At 48.4% G+C, this 20430-nt stretch overlaps 1 protein-coding gene across 2 annotated transcripts in view; it reads left to right on the top strand.

Moving 5' to 3' along the window:
- Positions 1-19140, top strand: part of LOC123517625 (GATA-binding factor 3-like) — a 25513-nt gene extending 6373 nt beyond the window's left edge. For both annotated transcript variants that reach the window (XM_045277914.1, XM_045277915.1), the window contains exons 3-6: positions 5876-6586; positions 7975-8120; positions 9372-9497; positions 18493-19140. In XM_045277914.1, the coding sequence (XP_045133849.1) occupies positions 5876-6586; positions 7975-8120; positions 9372-9497; positions 18493-18849 (1340 nt within the window). In that variant the 3' untranslated portion in view covers positions 18850-19140. The remainder of the gene's footprint in view (positions 1-5875; positions 6587-7974; positions 8121-9371; positions 9498-18492) is intronic.
- The last annotated feature ends 1290 nt before the right edge of the window (positions 19141-20430 follow it).

Raw genomic sequence — 20430 nt, 5'->3', positions numbered from 1 at the left:
TCGCGGCGACCCCGTGGTGCTGGTAGTGATGGTGCTAGTAGTAGTAGTAGTAGTAGTAGTAGTAGTAGTAGTTGCAGTAGTTGTAATAGTATTAGTTATAATAATAGTAATAATATTAGTAATTGTGGTAGTAGTAGTAGTAGTAGTAGTAGTAGTAATAATAGTAGCAGTAGCAGTAGTAATAACTGTAATAATATTAGTAGTAGCAACAATAGTAATAACCGTAGTAGTAGTAGTAGTAGTAGTAGTAGTAGTAGTAGTGGTGGTAGTAGTAGTAATAGTAAAAATACTATTGCTATAGAGAAGAAGAAATAAGAGTAATAACAAACTATAACAGCACTGAAAACAACAATAACAATAATAAAAAACAATAACAACAACAGCTCAAATTTACATAGATATATTAATATAAAACAGTGGGCATAAAAATAAAATAACAAATAACAACCTATCTACAACTTAAGAATATCAAAGTAAACAACAAAATCAGAACAATCCCGTCAGAGAAAGGCATAACACTGCTTACTGCCACATGACCATAATATTAGGAAGCGTTGCAATAAGGAACAGAATAGACCAGCGAGAAGCACAAACAATGTTCCCAAACGAGAGTAACAGTTAGGAAGGAAATAGCGATCTGGCAACGGTGTCCCTCCTCCCCCATTCATTGGCCACGCTCCCTGCACCCTCCTTAATTAATTCAGCAGTTTATTTATCCCTGTAACTCTATACCCTCTCGATAAATCACGTGCAGTTGTCTGATTTCAACGCGTTAAGAGAAGCGTCCCCATTCTGCTGTCCTCCTGCCTGGCTTGGGCTCACAGTCCGGGGCGAGGCGTCATAAACCCGCAGAGGCGAGTTAGAGTTGAGTAAACAGCCCCAGGGAGCAGCCGCCGAGGAGGGCCCCGACTGTAATCCCTGTGGTCATTTAGAATAATTGGAAGGACGGAGATTTCTCGCCTGCTGTCTTCCTGTTGTGTAGGCGACGTGGAAGATGTGATAGTGTAGACTTTCAGCTTTCTCCAGCTCTAGGTACTGAGGAAAAATGTACTGAATGCTCATGAGTGTTAGGTTATGTACTTGTTCACTAGAGTACTTGGCTTAGGTGAGTATTCGTACAGTTTTGTGTCACTCGACATCAGTCATACGAATGGTTTGGAAAAACAAATTCCCCCTCCTTGACTGTCGAGGACTCATGTTAAGGAAATAGTGAGCCATACCCACCTTGCCGGCATCTATGCCAGGAGGAGGTAGTGGTAGTGCAGCCTAAGGAATGAACACTATAGATGAAACATTGCCGTGGGATCTGCAGTCAGTAAACAAAGAGAGAAGAGAAGGAAAATGTTGCTATCTATGGAGTGTCTTATGTAATATTACGGTGCATATGACAACATCCGTGCATGAAGGAGGTGAAGTTGTTGACTTATTTGAGGAGATAAGTCTGCAGGTTACACACTTATTGGGGTTTGTCACTAAGCAGATATATAAGTAGAAAAAGGTTGATATTCATGAGATGTATATAACAACAAACACCTGAAAACATGTGTTCGCTGCACACCTGCAGGTCGTAATTCTCAGCAGGCCCCCAATACTGCGCTCCATGCGATCACCTGAAGCCTGAAGCCCGGGCCGGATCACCACGTGGTCGGTAGCAAGGTCATGGGTCCCCGTGGCCGCTAACGAGGCCTCCCGTGAGCCGGAGTGGGCCACGGGGAAACACTCTAGGGACAGGTGTAATAGGCGTAAATTAATTTCTCCGTCACCTGTAATAGTTTGGCCCGAGGCGCCACACCCAGTCCTCTTTGTCCTCCCACAATGACCACTCGCCTTCGCGTTTTCTTGTACGGTCAATTTATCACCGACGAAAGTGACCGAAACTCTTTGAAATACTGGAAGGATAGAGGACCTGATGTATGGTTTGTGTTGTCTATAATTCTCCAGCTTTTATTCCTGGAAACCCCGAGGCGATGGGGAGACAGAGGCGGTGACCGAGTGGGGTAGTGTGTGGCGCCTTGGGAACCCCTCTTGGGCAGGCCTAGCATAGAGGCGGCGTGGAACATTTCTTGTCCCCACAAATAAGTCATTCACTGTTCAATTCATGTTCGTGTGAGACAGTCCCGTCAACCCTGCATTTAGATAAACACCAAGAGGAGCTGAAGAAAATAATACAGGGCTCGTTCAGTCTTGCAGAAGTACAAGAGTGCCGCCGCTCATTCATCTCACCACAGTCCAGTCTCAGGAATGCTTTGGCGGCCGTGACGGTGGTGTTAATATTATGGTAACAATACAGGAGATCGCTGAGTGCATACCTCGCTCGTCTCCACGGAGAATTAAATAGCTCGGCGGGACACAATGAATTACGGACCCTTACTGACGACAAATTTGGCGACACACCTGCCACGGAAAGAGATTACACGCCTCACCCCGTTATTTTCTCGTGATTATAGTTTGTTGTCTAGACTATTAAAGTGCAATTTATCATATCCGTCCCGGGAGTAATTTTGCCTTGTTTGTGTGTCAGCAGGAGGGAAATTATTAATCCTCATCACTGTTTATCATTATTAGTTGAATCCTTGGGTGGTGAATGTAGTAACATAGTGTTTGTTGAGGTAAATGTTACAATGAATAGTTATATTGTTAATAGCTGCCCTCGAACGCCTAAGTAAACAACATATGAGAGGAAATACAACGTGGGAACGGAGAGAGGCCATCCTTACCAGCAGCAGTAGAAGGAGGAAAAGAAAGAAAAAGGGGGAGAGGGAAGGGACATGATCCCACTTACATCCTTTCTTAGGTTCCTTAGATCGTCATAAAATCATAGCCAGTCATCAGGGCTACCGGGCCGCAGGGGTGGGGGACGGCCCGCCCTCTCACTCTGCCAGGCTTCAGTGTGGCAGTGAAGAGCGTGAGTGCAGCTCCTCTGCCCTCATGATCCTCCTCCTTCTCATAATACTTGGATATTCTATAAGACTCTTCATGGAGTAGTATCTTCAGTGTGCCCCCTTTTTCCTTCCTCTTGTTTTATCTTTTTTTTTTCTTTAGCTTTTGTGTTGCATTTGGCCAAATCTGTTATTTCTTGAAAGTAATTCACTTGCTTTCGTCACAACGGTGATACTCATATTTTTTATATAACTAATTTAAACTTTCTTATTTTTTTTCTTGAGCTACTTTTTATATGTGTATCTTGTCCCTAATGGCCGAAACGTCGTACAAGCATTGAAGGCCGTTGTGATGCGTGGCGCCGCCTCATGAGCGGAGGAGCATCACGGAGCGTTCCCATGGCGGGCCCGGGGATGTGTGCGCCATAACTTCCACCTAAAGCTATTAGCCCTGAAAGCTTCCCACCGCAGCGATTGCCAAATACAGATGTTAACTGTCATTCTCCATTACCCTCGACCAGCCTTCCCACCCGGGAAGAGTAAATGTCTGAAGAAAATAAATATTTAGCGGATGTTTTGGGCGTGGGCAGTCCTTCCTGGGCGGGGGGCAGGAGCGGGGCGGCCTCGCTGTGGTTTTGTGGCCGCTCCTGCGTCACGGTGGCCTGAGAGAGAGTGAGGGGAGGGAGAGAGTAGCCAGGATTTATTACCCTTCCTTTTCTCTCTCTGAAATAGCAACTAATCATAAAAATATATTTCTTGTATAACAAAAATCATCCGCACTGTTGCCAGCCTTAGAAAACCAAGCCTAATTATAGAAAAGACGTTTTTCTTATATATCAGTAATGGCTGTCGCCGCTGGCCGCACAGCATCGCCCAGCTGGATATAAATTACCAAGCAGCAGCAGCAGCAGCAGCACCAGTGGACCAGGGCGGCGCGGCAGCCTCAGGAGGCGGCTAATGTCCCGCCCGACCCTGGGGTCACGTGGGAGGCACCAATCACTTGTAAGGGCGTCCATCCGTAACTCCCGCGCCCCTATAATGACCCGCCATCAGTGCCCACGCATTAACACCCTCGTTTGGCCCGGCCCGGCACGTGAGTTTGGGCGGCGCGGCCAGGAAGCCCCACCTGAGAAGCGCCTGGCTTGTCTTTTATGGCAGTCTCCCTCCTCCCGCTGACTGCCCTTTACTTTCCCCGCTTCCTGCAGCTTCCCAGTCTCCTCGCTGCGCGCTGCATCCCTCCTGACGCCTTGCACGCGATGAAAATATAGAAAATCACTCCTCCGCTCACACGCCCACTCAGGTTGCTGCATGGGTTCCCTTTACATCTCGTTACTGCAGCCTCAGTGTCTCGTCCCGCTCCCTGCAGCTCCACCAAGGGATGAAAATATAGAAAATTCCCTCCACGCACACGCTTGACAACAGACATGCTTAGCTGGTGGAAAAATGTCCCGGTTTTTGCTATTTCCTTCAGCCTGAGCCGCCTTCCCCTTGTCCTCCCCCACCTCTCTTTCTCTCAAGCCTTCCCCTCTTTCCCTTCCTCCTCACGCTCCCTCACCCACGCCCCTCAGCTCACCGCAACAAGGCGCGTCCATCACCAGGCCTCCAGGAACACACCGCCAGACAGACAGACAGGATTCCAAACATTGTTCTTTTCTTCCACTTTCTTTCTTATAGTTCTATTTTTCACTGCGTAACCTCCCCCTCATCTCTCTCTCTCTCTCTCTCTCTCTCTCTCTCTCTCTCTCTCTCTCTCTCTCTCTCTCTCTCTTAGCCGCGTGGAATTATGAGGTGACGGAAGGAAAGTAATGATGTTCCTGCCTTACAGTTATTTAAGAGCAAGGAAACAACTCGAGGGATTCCTTTTTTTTTTTTTCTTATTTTGTCTCCTTAATCTTTTTCTAATTAATTATTTTTCTTGAGATTAATTTGTTGTTGGTGGTGATATGATACTACTGTTGTTGTTGTTGTTGTTGTTTTTTTCTTTTCTTTTTATCACTACTACTATTACAACAACAACAACAACTACTGCTTCTACTACTACTACTACTAGTAGTACTACTACTACTACTACTACTACTACTACTACTACTACTACTACTACTACTACTACTACTACTACTACTACTACTACTACTGCTGCTGCTGCTGCTGCTGCTGCTGCTGCTGCTGCTGCTGCTGCTGCTGCTGCTGCTGCTGCTGCTCCTACTACTCCTACTACTCTTATTATTACTTCTACTACTACTACTACTACTACTACTACTACTACTACTACTACTACTACTACTACTACTATTCCTACTATTACTAGTACTACTACTACTGTTACTACTACCACCTCTGTTATTGCTAATACTATTTTTAATATTTATTGTAATTGCTAGCAACAATAAATTGAAAAATGATAGTAATACAGATATAACAATGGTAATAATTATGTAAATATATTAAAATCAATATGAATATAGTTAATTTTACTAAAACGTTGTTGTTATTATTGTTATTATTATTATTATTATTATTATTATTATTATTATTATTATCATTATTATTATTGTTGTTGTTGTTTTCATAATTATCATTAATCGTAAGAATACTTGTATATTTAACTAATTATTCACCACCACTACCGCCATTACTATGCTAATGATTCACATCCACCAGGCCGTGACGTGCATGTCTCCCCACACAGCGAGGGCGAGAGTGAGGGAGTGACGGCCGCTGTTAGTCCTTCACAGCGTTGCCTTAATCCCTCGAGTCTTCTCCCTCTGCTAATGTTTCTCGTTCTGCAGGCGCGTGACGATCTGTGCCTGGGTTGTCCTGGGCCCGACTGGCCGTTGGTGCTGTTATGTTTCCACCTCTTTGTTCCCGCAGCGAGTGGCACAAATCGGCCCCATCTTGGCAGCAGCAATGATTGGTGTTCTCAAATTGATATTTTTCGGCCGCAGCAAGTTTGGTCATGTGTTTTTATGAACGTGCGTTTTTCCTCTCGCTCGCAGGTCGCTTCGGGCAGGGGGGAATGTACCGTGCTCACCCCCACTTCCCCACGCCCCTCCACTCCTGGCTGGGCTCGGACAAGATGGCCGCTGCTGCCGTGGCCCCCACCGCCTACAACACACCCGCCGCCTCCTGGCACACGCCCTTCGCTAAGACCTACCAGCCCACGCCCACGCCAGCCCACCAGACCCACCAGCCCACACAGGGGTATGCTGGGTACGGATATCCACCCACACCCCCTGATGATTCCCCCACAGCCGCCACACAGCAGGGGCCACCACCCCCGCCGCAGCAGCAGCCGCACGAGCACCCCATGAGCACCAGCCCCATGCCGCAGCAAGCACAGCAGCAGCCACAGCCCGAGCCGCCCGCCGCCCGCATGACCCCAGACCGGGTCACAGCCTCACCCGCCGGTGCCACCATCGCGGGCGTGAACGACATCAAAAGTGACTCCTCGTACACACCAGTCTTCAGCTCCTCCTTCCCCTCCAAGCCGTCCCTGTCCCTCTCCCCCGCCCACTCCACCGCCCACCCCTCGGGCTACACAGGCTATCCCTCCCACACCTCCATGGACTTCGCGCACACTGGGTACTCGAGCTTCTACCCCTCCTCGGGCATGACGTCCATGTTCAGCAAGCCCTTCCCCAGCGTGCCGTCCACACCCATCTCCCCGTCACAGGAGAAGTCCAAGAACTCCAAGCGATCCAGCACCGGTAAGCATCTGAGCCTGTTAGAAATAGTTCGCGTCCTTCGTATCAAGCCGTAGCTCTTCTTTCTCACATTTCTTTTTTTTTTTTCTTCATCCAGAGAAACTTATTTTTTACCTTAGCTGGTAATAGTAATAGTGCATGTCTTTCATTTCCAGTTGTATATATTCTTCTCACATAACTTCACTTTTTTATCTCTCTTTTTCCGAATTGATACTTCCATTACACTTTACCTGCATGCCTCATTCTCATAATTTCCGCTCTGACTACAGTAATCCAAACTATTAGTAATCCTAACTTTTCCCGGGCGTGTGTCATCTTTCTGTCGATATCGATTTGCTTTCAGTCTGCCAAGCGGTTTTCATGATCACGCATCCTGTGGTCATTCCTGCTCAGCTAAATATAATGTAACATGATCAGCTTGACTCTCTTATTACCATTACAGCGGGTCCATTTACTGAAAGCTTGCCATGCCCACCTTTAAAGAGGAGCATGAGTTTGAGAAAGAGCATAGTATTATCCATCACTACATATATAACTGTTTCACTTTTTATTGATGGTTACAAAAATGAACTGGAATAAAATCATCAAATATATTTATGTTGCATTTACTCATCCATTCACTGATGTAGCCAAACTTTCTGTTATATGTATTACATTAATGTATTAGTGTTTTTGTTTCATAATTCATTCCTTTTTTTTGCGTATTTCCTCATGTATTCCTTCATAAACTCTGCTTTTCTACTATATTTGCTACATTAAGGTATTATCTTTTTTCTCAATTGGCTCAATAATCTGCTTTTCTCACACTCCTTCTCCCCCTCTTCCTTCATCAATCCATGTAATTCACTTCCCACCGACTCACTACCACAATCCAGAGGCGTCCATTCATTATGTATGCCACAAACTGCCTCCCTCACTGGTCCGCCGCTCATGTCACCATACTCGCACGCTTCTGGGAACTACACCCTTCTTATATTTCATCTCGCCTTGATCTCACAGTGTTTCACGACCACAGTGACAACCTGTTGTTATCAGCATGGCTGTATTTGTGTTGGAAATCTTACTCTCTTTACCTTCAATTTACAATAACTTTACTAATGCTATTTACATATTGTTTTTACATCACTGATGGAGTAGGTAATATTTTATGTATTAAACTTAAGGCATTACTTGAACTATCTTCAGTTGTTTTGTTAACTGTGTAACATTTTACTTGTGAACCTTAAGATATTAAATGAACGGCTGTGAATTTTCGTGTTAACATTGCACTTTATGTTAATCTTTCGAACAGTGTTATCAGAGTATTGTTTTATCTCATCTCCCGCACAATCTTTCATAATTATTTCTCCTCCTTCATCCAAAATATTGCAATTGTTCTTACAACCCCGCAGAGGGCCGTGAGTGCGTCAACTGCGGCGCCACGTCGACGCCGCTGTGGCGACGCGACGGCAACGGTCACTACCTGTGCAACGCCTGCGGCCTGTACTACAAGATGAACGGACAGAACAGGCCCCTCATCAAGCCCAAGCAGCGCACGGTGAGTCTCGACCTAGCACGCCCACGCCCCTAACTAGTGTAAACCCGTTAATGCACCCACATTCTTCATTCCAAGTTTACGAAGACTTCCTCATTCCTCCCCCCACGCCCAACATGCCCTCATCCTCCCTTCCCCACGCCCAACACGTCCTCACCCCTCCCTTCCCCACGCCCAACACGTCCTCATCCCTCCCTGCCCCACGCCCAACGCGCTAACACTCCTTACTCCCCCACGCATACACGTCCAGACCCCTTCACTCCCCAGCCTTATGTTCATCCCCACAATAATGCCTCATCTCCGGTGGTGTGGGGGGCGGGTGAGGGTTCGGCGCCCCTATCACAACATCGCCTTCCGCCGCCATTGATTTTCACGTGGACTCCCTAAGGGCGGCCGCGGCTCTTCCCCCGCCAGGCCTCGCCCCTCGCGCCTCGCCCACCCCGGAGATGAGTCAGGCCATTACATCAGGGTGTAGATTGAGGGTTTAAATTCATTACCTTCACCTTGGGATCTAATAGTGTTTCGCTTTAGTTTAGTTACGTCCTTATTTTTCAACTACCTGGAATAGATTATGGTTATATTTATTTCTTTTATGTGTGTGTGTGTGTGTGTGTGTGTGTGTGTGTGTGTGTGTGTGTGTGTGTGTGTGTGTGTGTGTGTGTGTGATCTGTTTTATTTATTATTACTTTTTTTTTTTTTCATTTTTACTCATTAACATTTAACGGTATGAATAACTACACTTATCTTATCATCATTTGTTTTTTGAGACCATACGTTACTAGGTCGTTATTTCTTTACAGTATGTGAGCTAGCATCGACCCAATTGCTATTATCACTGAATATTAAACCAGTGTTATTTCACAAGTCTAGTGTGTCTAAGTGAGCAAGTTCATGTACAGGATTTTTCTTCTTCCTCGTGAGCTCCTAAGTCTTCGAGGAGTAATAGAGCAGACTAAGACTCACACCTTTCATAATATTTACATACCTACATAAATAGCAGGTGGTGTAAAGTATGCAGTGTAAGTTATCTATTTGCCCTCACGAGTATGTCACAAAGATTTACCAGTGGGACGACAAACTAAAGAAACTAAACTATAACCCTCATCTCTCTCTCTCTCTCTCTCTCTCTCTCTCTCTCTCTCTCTCTCTCTCTCTCTCTCTCTCTCTCTCTCTCTCTCTCTCTCTCTCTCTCATTTCTCATGCGCCTACAGTGAGTAACAACTGAAGTAAGTTATGCGTTTTGTCTCCTCACAGTCCGCAAATCGTCGGGAAGGAACATCTTGTGTGAACTGCAAGACTCAAACGACGACCTTGTGGCGACGGAACCAGAACGGCGAGCCAGTGTGCAACGCCTGCGGTCTCTACTACAAGCTGCACAACGTGAGTGTTCTGGGTGCGAATCTTCTGTGGGCTGTGCTGTGTTGCGTGGTAGAGCTAGCGATAGTGGTAGTGATAGTAGTATTAGTAAGAAGAGGAGGAGGAGGACGATGAGTAGAAAGAGAAGAGGAAGATAAAAAGGTAAAGGTAGATTTAGATGAGGAATGAGGAAATTGTATTATTATTATTATTATTATTATTAGTAGTAGTAGTAGTAGTAGTAGTAGTAGTAGTAGCAGCAAGAGGAGGAGGAGGAGAAGGAAGTGTAGCCGCATTCAGATGAGAAATTGGAGAATAGTTTAATAATAGTGTTAATAGTAGTGTTAGTAATAGTAGTAGTAGCAGTAGCAGTAACAGTAGCAATAGTAGTGATGAGAGGTGGTGATGGTGGTGTGGTAGTAAAAGAGGTAGCGGTGATTTGTTATCCTATTTACGTAACACATTTACTGGCGCGTTAGGAAGATCGGTTGCTCCTCTTCAGCCTCACATGATGCTCCCTCTCCCTGTCCCTCCTCGCCCCCCTCGCTCACCCTCCCTGACCTGCACTTCATCCCCCTGCCACCCTTCCCCCTCTCCTCCCAATTATCCATCACTCACACCTCCACCCCAGGCGCCCTCCCTCCCCTCCCTGGTACAGCCTCTGTGTGTGTGTGTGTGTGTGTGTGTGTGTGTGTGTGTTAGTTCATCTCTATCGTACGTGATATATTTCATTGTGCCCTGTGGATAAATCTTTCTCCTGTATGGCGTAGTGAAGGGAGCATCATGTGAGCGTAGCAGTGAGAGGATTTAACACCATGTTCAGTTTTCACTCTTTGCTAAGCGGCGTTGTGGGCGGGTAGCGGGCAGGCGAGGCGGGGCGTGAGTGTGTGTCCTTTGTGTGATGTTCTGTAAAGGCAGGTGTGGTCCCTGAGATGCACCACCTTGCTTGCGCCCTGTGGCGTCGCCCCTTGCCGCAGCGTGTCACAGCGTGCCATAGCCACCTCCTCCTGGCTGGGAGTTTGGTGGGGTGAAGAGGGAGCGGCCTGAACAGCTTTCCTCACGCCGTGTTATTGTGTTCACAACAGCCCGGCGGCGCGGCGCGAAGGTAATCACCTTGTCAGCAATAACGAGCTCCAGTCGACATGGCCGCTACAGCCTGCCGCCGCCACAGGAGAATCCACTCTAACGACGTCTCCTAATATGACTATATCGGCCCCGCCGAGCCGCGTATTTAAGTTCCGCCTACAAATCTTGCTGGCCTGCCTATATTTACCTTTGCCGACAAATCATGGTGATCTTGGCGCGCAGTAATGTGGGCGCCCTCGTCGGTCACGGAAGGGTGGGTGTGGGAAGGGCTTCGTAAATTTCCTCCCAGGACTTTCGCGTCCAGGCCTAGCCAGGAGAGCACCAGGTCACCGTCATGCTGCCTGCAAAGTGCCGCACAAGTGCTGCATTTAGTGTCAGGCGAGCTGGATTCCTCGCAGCGAGTTAGTTCCGTCATTGGCGAAGGAAGAGCGAATGATAAATACTTAGAAGTAATTTGTGACGAGCACGTCATCAAATCGAGTATCTCGTCAGACGTCATCACATGTGGGCGACAGAGCTGAGGCGCCTCACGTGTGTGGTGATTGTCTCCTGACACAACAAACACATTCTGGCCCGGATGCTCCTCTCGTTGCGTGAGGAGAGGAGAGGGACGCTGCTTGCCATAACCCTCACTCACCCAACCCACACCCCCACCAGCCAGCTGACTGAGACCTGCGTGCATCACTCCTCCCTGCCTCGGGCATCCATCCCCCGCCCTGCCAGAATGGTGTCAGGCAGCAGCTAAGGAGCCTCGTCCATCGTGTAGCATAAACACAATCACCTCACTACTATGCACTGGTCTCGCTTGCCTATGCGGCGACACCCAGTACATAATTATTCAGAAGAAATGGAAAATATATCACCGCCCTTCAAACAGATGTTCCTTGAAGCCAGGAGTCTCCGCGTTAGTCCCGAGCTGCCAGGCAAGTCTGGTCCCTCTGGCTCTCTGCCGAAGGTTCAGGATTGCTAAGCAGAGTCGGATGTCACTGGGGACATAATTATTCCAAAGCGAGGTAAAATATAGCGTCTGCCGTCAAACATCTGTCCGTGGTTAGACTTTCCGCCTCGCACGTCGATTGTCAGTCCATAAAAAAAAGCTCCTCTGTTTCTGGTCGCGGTGGGCGTGTGGAGGTTGGGGTGTAGGCGAGGGCTCGGCCTTGGGCGTCCCAGCAGCGTATACGAATCTGCTACGACCTACTGAGTGCAGAATAGAAATTATGATAGATATTATTCTGACATGAGAGAGATGATGACCATGACATTAAGAGGCGCCTCCTGTCTTTTTGATTCGATTGTGTGTCTACCAAACAGAGTGACTGTTTGGTAGACACACCCACCTCGCCACACGCCGTCCTGTCCCTCGTGCCATCACTCACCACGGTCGGGAACACTGTCTGCACGCACCAAGTCAATCTTAGCCCAACAGACCATGGCGAGCATCACACCTTCCTAGGAATCTTGTGTCTATCTAGGGTGGTGGCAGGGTGTAGTGGGGCGGCAGAATAAGAGTCGAAGTATTGGGATCAGAAGAGGTGTTTATGGACTCACGGGAGGGTGGCAGGGAAGGAGTGTGTTTGGCGGGTGTCGTCTGTGTCCACATGGCTGCGGTGACCTCCAGGGTGACTAAGGCATCCCTCACGTTCCTTGGTTTAGGGTTTACCGCAGCTTTACCCTCGACTGTCTCTGGCTAACCCGCGGCATCCTCGCATCTGTCTTTAGTATTTCTGTTCGCGTGTTAGTTCAAGTAGCTGGTGGCGAGGCTGTATTTCCCCCGTGGCGGTCGGTGGGTCGGTGGGCAGGATGTGCTACAGAAGAGAATTCAGCGTTTCGCCTTTCCTCATAATGCTTCCCCGTTTCCCCTCTTTCACTTGTAATTACGGTCGTCAGCCCAGTCATTTTCGATCTCGGGTTACGGGGAGGAAGAGTCACGGCTACGACTGAACCTGGAATTGTAGAAATGTTTTTTGCTGCCTTTTTTCCTCTCTCCTTTTCCTCGAGCTTTGCTCAGCAGATCGGCGAGGCGTGTGAGCGGGCCGAGCCGAACCTTTCCATCTAAAACAGGGCTGAACATTTTTTGGATCACGAATGAGTCACGTGACTTAGCTCTGTGAGATAAGCCTAAAGAACGCATACAGGGGAATATTACTGAGACTAAACAGCCTTAGAGGGAACTAAAGAAAAGCAAGGAAAAAAAATAAAGAGGTGGCTGGCTGGCAGGCGAGTGGTGGCGCCGCTAGGAAATACGATCTACTTCTCTCCCTCTCGCTGTCCTGCTCCCATTTGTACTGATTTCTGACGCCTGGGAGCAGCGGACACGCACAACACTATTTTTTTTATGTTGCACACTCAGCCGTACACGGGCAGCGCCTCTCGGTGACCGCATCGCAGAGGGTGATTGAATTGCACTTTCGTCTCATCTCTGCCGCTTAAGAAAACACTCCTTTCCACCACTCCTAACCCTTTTCTTACCACTCCCCGTTATCCTCTTGCGGCCATTTCCCTTCCCTTCCCTTCCCTTCCCTTCCCTTCCCTTCCTCGCTTCCCTTGTCGACAGATTTTATTCGAAAAAAAAAAGCGGTTCCCATAAACATGTATTCTGTGAGTGAATCAATACCGTATATAGGACTATCATACATTAAGACATACTCGTACTAATGGTTCAGTGGCGTCATGAGGCAGGAGGTCGCCCAAGCTAAACCAGCGCCGTGTGTGTGGCTCCATCGTGCAACCAAGGCGAGGAAAACAGAGCGGGACAAGTGTTTTTATTTGATAGCTATCCGTGACCTGGCCTCGTCTGGCCGGCACCAGCCTCCCCAGCCTTAGGGGCGGCACGTGAGGCGCTGTGTCCCAACCTCCCCAGGCGTGCCTCGCTCCTCACCGCGGCCTTTAAACAGACACTATTAGGTTTCGATCCTAATTCGTTTAACACAGCTGGTCTAAAGAGGATTTCCTTGTCTCGGCTTTACAGTCTCATGACGTGTTTTGCCAGTGATTGGTATCGCCGTGTGTCAATAGCCTGGGATGTGAAGTGATGACTCAGGTTTCTGGCCTAAATCGTTTGACTCAGTTGCTTCTCTTACTGTAGCTATCTTGAAATGTGTGCTTATAAGTGACCGGTATCGATGAACAGAAGTATATCAGTGATTTCCACAGGGACCACCACGTGTTGGCCTGGTGCCTTCTTGCGGTTTGCCTTGATTTCTTCTATTCTTATGATTCAGACTATAAACTGATGACTTAGATGTTCCTAGTGTGTACCATCCATCACCACGTTCTTACGCTGAGCCAGACAGATAGTTATTCGGCAGGTGAACACGTGGTTTACTCGCTCACGACTGGCAGCTCGCACCAGCATTGTCTGCCAGATGCACTCACCTTATGAAGCTTGCTAACCTACATGTAAGTTAGGCGTTTTCAGTGAAAGGGCCACGTTGTGAGACTGCCTTTCAGCCCTCCGCCAGCCCACCCACACACTCGAGTTTAAATATACTCGCGTGTGTCATTAATTGGCAACAATATGGCCAGGAGGCCACATCTGATGCCTTGCGTGGTGATAGTTTAGGGATTAACTCGATTTAGTTTGCACGTGCAGAGTAGAGCGCCGAGAGAGTGTGTGTGTGGGTGTGTGTGTGCGTGGCGTAGCGTAGCGTACGTGTGTTGCTGCGAGGTAGGTAGCGAGACGGAGCGACAGCGGGTGGCGGCAGCATCAGCGGAAGACCCTCGCCCTCCACCTCGTCATGCCTCTGCTCAGGCTGGCGACGGCCCACCACCGCCTTGGCGCCACGCTCCTGTCTTCACACTCTCGCCTTGGCCTAGACTTTGACTGCGTTCAGAGCGTCAAATCACGAGGAATTTCACTGTGCAAGAGGCTGATCCACTCATTAGTTCATATTAGGGAGAGGGCTGGCTGACGGGTGCGTGGTGTGTCACAGGGAGTCGGAAGTCGTCCCGAAACACGCTGCCTGGGTCGGAGGGAGATCGGACGGCTCTTTTCATTCTGACGTCGGCTTGGTTGAAGTCAGAGAAGGCTCGCGCCGAACCCTTTATCTCTCTATCTTGTTTATCTTCATATTTCCTGCTATGGCGCTAGTTCTTCCGGATGCGGGACAGACGAATGGAGGGGCGGGAGGAGGTAAACAAAGTATCCTACGCCGAAAGGAATCAAGTGCCGGGAAGGCGAAGGTTTTTATGGTCCCTTAGCGTTTTTTTTCGTCGTGTTCTCTTTGACTGGCGTGGCGGACGACGAGGGAAGCAAATAGTGAGCGCGTGTCGAGGCGAGGCGGTGGCGGGGTTTGTTTGCTCAGAGATGTGACACTTGACGATCCTGCCTTTCTCTCCTGTCCGTGTTTACCATTTGCACTCCATTAACACTTAAAGGGTTAGAGAGGAACTACGGCTGCCTCATTCTTAATCCCTTGACTTTAAATGACGACTTTCAAATTACTTAACTGATCACAGGCACTTAAAGATCTGAATTACTCGACCGTTTGCACTCCATTAGCACTTGAAGGGAGCAAGGAGGAGCAGTGACAGCCAGATTCCTAACCACACAGGTGGTGAAGACATTATGAGCCTTGTTACTTTAGTTGAGCATTATGGATTGCTATACTGAGCGAATAAAGTCACAAGCACTTAGAGGTGATTATCTCAGACATTTATCTAGGAATCAGTGACGCCTTGGAAAGTTTTACAGTAAGATTGCACAATATCCTTTTATTGAGTTTGGGAATTCATAGCAATCAGAAAGTTGATTTTGCCTTTTTGTTTTCTCATCCAGGTGGGAGAAATTTGGTTAGATTTTTTTTTTTCTATCTCTCGTAAATTGTTTGTTCTTTTCTTCTAAGTGACATGTTTTGTTTCGCATCTCTTTTCTTCACGATCTAGTAAATGAGGGGATGCCAACCTCCTGAGTGCTGATTGTTAGAAGAAATAGTCTTGTTGGTTCTCGTAACCTCATACACAATGGGGAGAAGGCATGCATGCTCTGCTTTAGCCAAATTTGTCATCATCTTCTAAGTGGCAGTCGTTTGCTCCAGTTGTCATATTCCACTCATTAACTGACAAATGAGGAAGTGTGACACCTACCCATACACCAATTAGACATCAAAGTACCATTATTTATCATATAGCTACGCATTTATAAGCGTTTCTGCCTCACATTTTCTCATCAGTCTCTGTAGGCAGTAAAAGGTATTTTTACAATTATGTTTATGATTTTAGTGCTCTAACAAGGATTTTGCATCATTAGTGAGAGGAAACGCTCATAAGAACCGCACTGATAAATTCTTTGGGCCTGATGAGCGAAGGTTTTCAAATACAAGCTATAGCCTGACATTGATTAAACGCTGTGGTGTCTTGCGCTTGAATCTCCCCCTAACACTCCTGCCCCTTAGCTGTCCTCAGTCCCACGCCTCAGCCATTTGTCAAAGGAGAATAAGTAACCTTGGTCCTCCCAGATTCATATATGTCACGTCCCTTATTCAGTGGTCCCTCTCCTATCTCGGCCCCGTATCGAGCCGTCACTACCACCATTCTTGGAAGGTCTCTCAGCCTCCACTTCTAATTAGCCGCCGGACTGATCGGAGGGAAGGAGAAGACGGCGAGGAAGAAGGTCCGCTCTGTCTGTTCACTCCTCTCTTGGCTCGTCGCGTGGAAATAAACGTCTTTCTAATATCGATTTATATCATTGGCTCCCGTAACTTGCTGTCAGTTTTAGGCATTTATGATCTCGACTTTAGTGTGTGTGTGTGTGTGTGTGTGTGTGTGTGTGTGTGTGTGTGTGTGTGTGTGTGTGTGTGTGTGTGTGTGTGCGTGTGTGTGCTGGAGAAAGGCGGGTGTTTATTAGTTCTGCGAGGCGCGTCAAGTGGTCTCGTAACACCGTATCTCAGTGGTCTATTTTCAGCCTCCCTCGGTGTTCTGTCCCGCGCTGGCTGGCTGGATCCCGAGGGTCGCTTGGCTAATCATGAGCGTCATCCTTGTAAAGTTTGGTGAATGACTGTGTTTCGCTCACTTGATTCCCGGCTTACGAGGCGAGAAATTTCTGTTCCTAGAATATGTTCCTTCAGCTGCCGCCTAAACCTGTTTCCCGCCACGCCTTCCCCGGGATGATGATAAGGTTCCGAGCATCACTCAGGTGTAACTCTCACTCCCTCCGTAACAAGGTATTGCAAATTTAATTCCTCGGCTTTATTTTGCGATGAATAATTTCGCAAATACTTGACCGGGTGACGAAAAGCGATAATGTTTGAACCCAGAGACTTAATTAGGAATATATAAACATACATCACATCATCATCCTTTTACTAAACAAACACCGGAGAGAAAAAAAAGAAAAGACACTTTGGAAACTACATATATTAAGAATGCTGATTAATAGACAGGCACACTATCAAATTCTTCAAGGTATTTATCACCATCCTTCACCTTCCACGGATTCCTGAGCCATCACGGTAATCTCCTTGCTATCCTGCCTTGCCCAGCCTCCCCTGCCTTGCCTCGCCTCTCCGTCCTGTCCCCGTCCCGTCCCATTGCCACCCTTCCCTCGCCCCCCAGCCGCTGCCTCTCGCCCCGTCCCGCCCCGGCCGCGGATTAGCCTCACAGTAACGACTCATTTTGACTCGGGCCGCGGCTAACAAAGAAGGTTCAGCCGCGTGGAAGCGAGCGAAGCAGACGCGAGAATGGCGGATGACAAAACTGGAGTGTGTTGGGTCGTAAACCTGACAGACAGACGTGGACAGGTCAATACAGTGCCCGTCCACCGCCTCACGCCCGCACAATGCCGCCCCTCCGCCCACAAATCCTGCGCCTCAATACACGGGGCGGCTACTGGGCTAATTAACGTACCTGTTCGCTTCCCGTGGCGGCGAGGGGCGGGCCGGGCTGAGGTGTGCTGGGTGGGGAGGGTGAGAGTGTGTGCTTTTTATGCTTTGTCTGGTGAAGAAGATTTTTATTGCGAGTTATTCATTTGTGGGGTTCTTAGGGGACACGTTAGCAGGTATTGTATACGCACGCATGCACGCACGCACTCACACGCCACGTTGACTTAAACACACATTCTCTCTCTCTCTCTCTCTCTCTCTCTCTCTCTCTCTCTCTCTCTCTCTCTCTAGCCAGTGCGTCAGCCACCGTCAATCAGTCATTCAGTCATTCAGTTATTCAGTCAGTGTAGGCAGTGTGCGCCAGTGGTTAGCATTCCCGCCTTAACATCTTCCTCGGCCGTCCCGTGGTAATCCTGGCGTGAGAAATGACATGCTGCTTTTGTGTGGGTAATTTAGACTTTGCGGACCGTGGGTGGGACATGGGCGTGGGCAGGCGGGCGGGGCACAGGTAGCTGTTCAGGTGCGTGTGGGAGTGGCGGTGGGGGACCGCAGGAGGGAGGTCCTGCCGCCCACAATAGTTCCTCCCCAGGGGGGCTGCGACCCTGCCGTAGGGGGTCTACCCTGACACACACCACCACAATACTCTCAAATGATGCCCCCTCTACCTGACGCCTGTATGGCACCCTGCTGGGAGGCACGGCCTGCCATTATGGACCTTGTAGCGCAGCGCAGCAAGACGGGAATTGCCGCGGTAACGGGTGCTGCCTGAAAGTTAATCTTGACGTAAGATGTGGGCGGGGGGCCGCAGTGCGCGGCGCGGCGGGCAGCGCAGGCCAGTGTGGCGCCCCACGGCTGCTAACCTGACACTGATGGAGCATCCAGCCTTGACCTCACAGCCCGCCCGCCGCCCACGCCGCCCCATCTCGCTGCCCCGGGTCTTGTTTTCTCCATTTTTTTCAATACACGTGTCATCTTATTGAGATGGCGTAAAGGTTATCTTTTAAAAGGAAATAGTAGTGAAGTGTTTTAGAGGGAGAGTTGGGTGTTTTATAAGTATGTCTTTGTTTGGTTGATGTGTTGAGCCGCGTTGCTAATGAAGTGTTCTTTCCCCGCAGGTCGCTCGCCCGCTGTCCATGAAGAAAGAAGGCATCCAGACCCGCAACCGCAAGCTGAGCTCCAAGTCCAAGAAGAAGAAGGGAATGCTGGGCTTCCCTGATATGCTGAAGCCCCTGGACAAGGGCGGCTTTGGCGGCTTTGGCACCGGCGGCTCCGGATTCGGCTCCATGTCCCACTACATGTACGGCGGCCAGATGCACGGCTCCTCCATGGCGGGCGGCTTCATGTCAGCGCCGCCCATGCACGGCATGTCCGCCATGTCAGGAGGCCTGGGCAGTCTGGGCCTGTCATCCGCCGCCGCAGCCTCCGCAGCCTCGCTAGGGCTGAGTTCGGGTTTCTGCACCGTGGCTGCGTAAGGACACGCCCCGCAGCCTCCCCGAGGAGCGGCCCGATATGGGAAGCTCCAGGGCACCACGTCCGACTATAGTGTACAAATTGGTGTGATGAGCAGCGGCACAAAGGGCGGAGCGGCAGGCGGGAGCGGGCAGGCGCTGCACCACTACTCTAGTGTATATAGTGTACCATAGACCAAATAGAGAATATTTAACTCATCACAATTTTCTTGTCTTAGATTAAGTTGAGCAACATATTGCATATTGTAATATCGCTAATGTAACTATGTGACGGAAATAAACTGAAAACTTGAAGCAGTGTTTGTGACGCCACGAGCCTGTGGCAGGGCGCAGGTACACCGGCGTGGCAGGTGTGTGAGTGTGAGTGTGTCTGAAGTGAGGTGTTTGCTTCACTTTGTAGGTGAATGTGCAAGTTCCATGACGCTCCTCAAATTTCCTAGTCACCTAACGCCATCCTCCTTCAGGCTGCATCTCTCACTCACTGACTCAACGCTACACTGCAATCCCTGCGATGAAACCCATACAATATCATACTTAATTCATTGGCAGGCAACGCAATATGGAAACTAAACCCTCACGAAACATTCGCTGTGCACCAGACTTCACGGCGGCTGAACGAGACACGGCATGCTTCACTTATGTATGTCCCTGGCAGTAGATATTTGCCTTGAAGGAAATCAGTATAGCACAACACACCTCAGCAGTATAAGACACATATGACTTTTCGGTGATTAGCGGCAGAATCCCTCAACTAACCTTTCTTCACACAAGTAGGCAGTGTGAGTCTTGGCATCCAGCAAGGGAGTGCACCTTAACAGTCACAGGATGCCGTTCATCCAATCCCATCACGAATTGTTACCACTACATTTATTCATAACATTGTGCTTCCACTTACAGCATGCAAACGGTACTTTACAGAACAGATAAGCCATGCATTATGCTTTATCTTATATTGAAGTTCATTTACTTTATTTTTCATGGAAAGTGTTTTGGTCGAGAACAAGAAAACCTGAAACAAAACCCACACAAGGTGTTGGTTTGAAAAGAGAGCAGTCAAAAAACTGGAAACAATACTTAGTGTACTGTTATAAATTCTAACGATCCATAGGGAGTCGCCGTGATCTAGTCTTAAATTATTCCTCATTGACTGGACACGGACCTGATTACGAAGTTTATACAAATCATCCTCCTTTCTCTCTCTGTTAACCAGTTCCTTTGTAATAACACGTGGTAACAGCACAGACTATTGCAAATGTGTTACCTCCCCCAGAAAAAAAAAAAACCAATATCATATCAATCAACTGTCGACAAAATAGTATCTTCCTCTGCGCTTCACTTTATACGCTGGTGTGTGGCATTATATACAAATTTTCTACCTTTCCCTAAGGACATATGTCCATGTGTGGCAGGCAGCCTGAGCAATAAGCAAATCACTGTGTTACAGCATCGTATGTAGGTAGTCGTTGCCAGAAGTCGAATAGGCTGCACCTATCTCCACTTTGTGTTGCGTCTTCCTTCGCTCTTGTGTAAATTCTCTGATCTGTTGACTTTTGATAGATCCTTAGCTTATGAGAGAGCTTCAGG

This window comes from Portunus trituberculatus, chromosome 42 (genome assembly GCF_017591435.1).
Source record: "Portunus trituberculatus isolate SZX2019 chromosome 42, ASM1759143v1, whole genome shotgun sequence".
NCBI classification, from domain to species: Eukaryota; Metazoa; Arthropoda; class Malacostraca; order Decapoda; family Portunidae; genus Portunus; species Portunus trituberculatus.
This window is presented reverse-complemented; position numbering and strand designations above follow the sequence as displayed.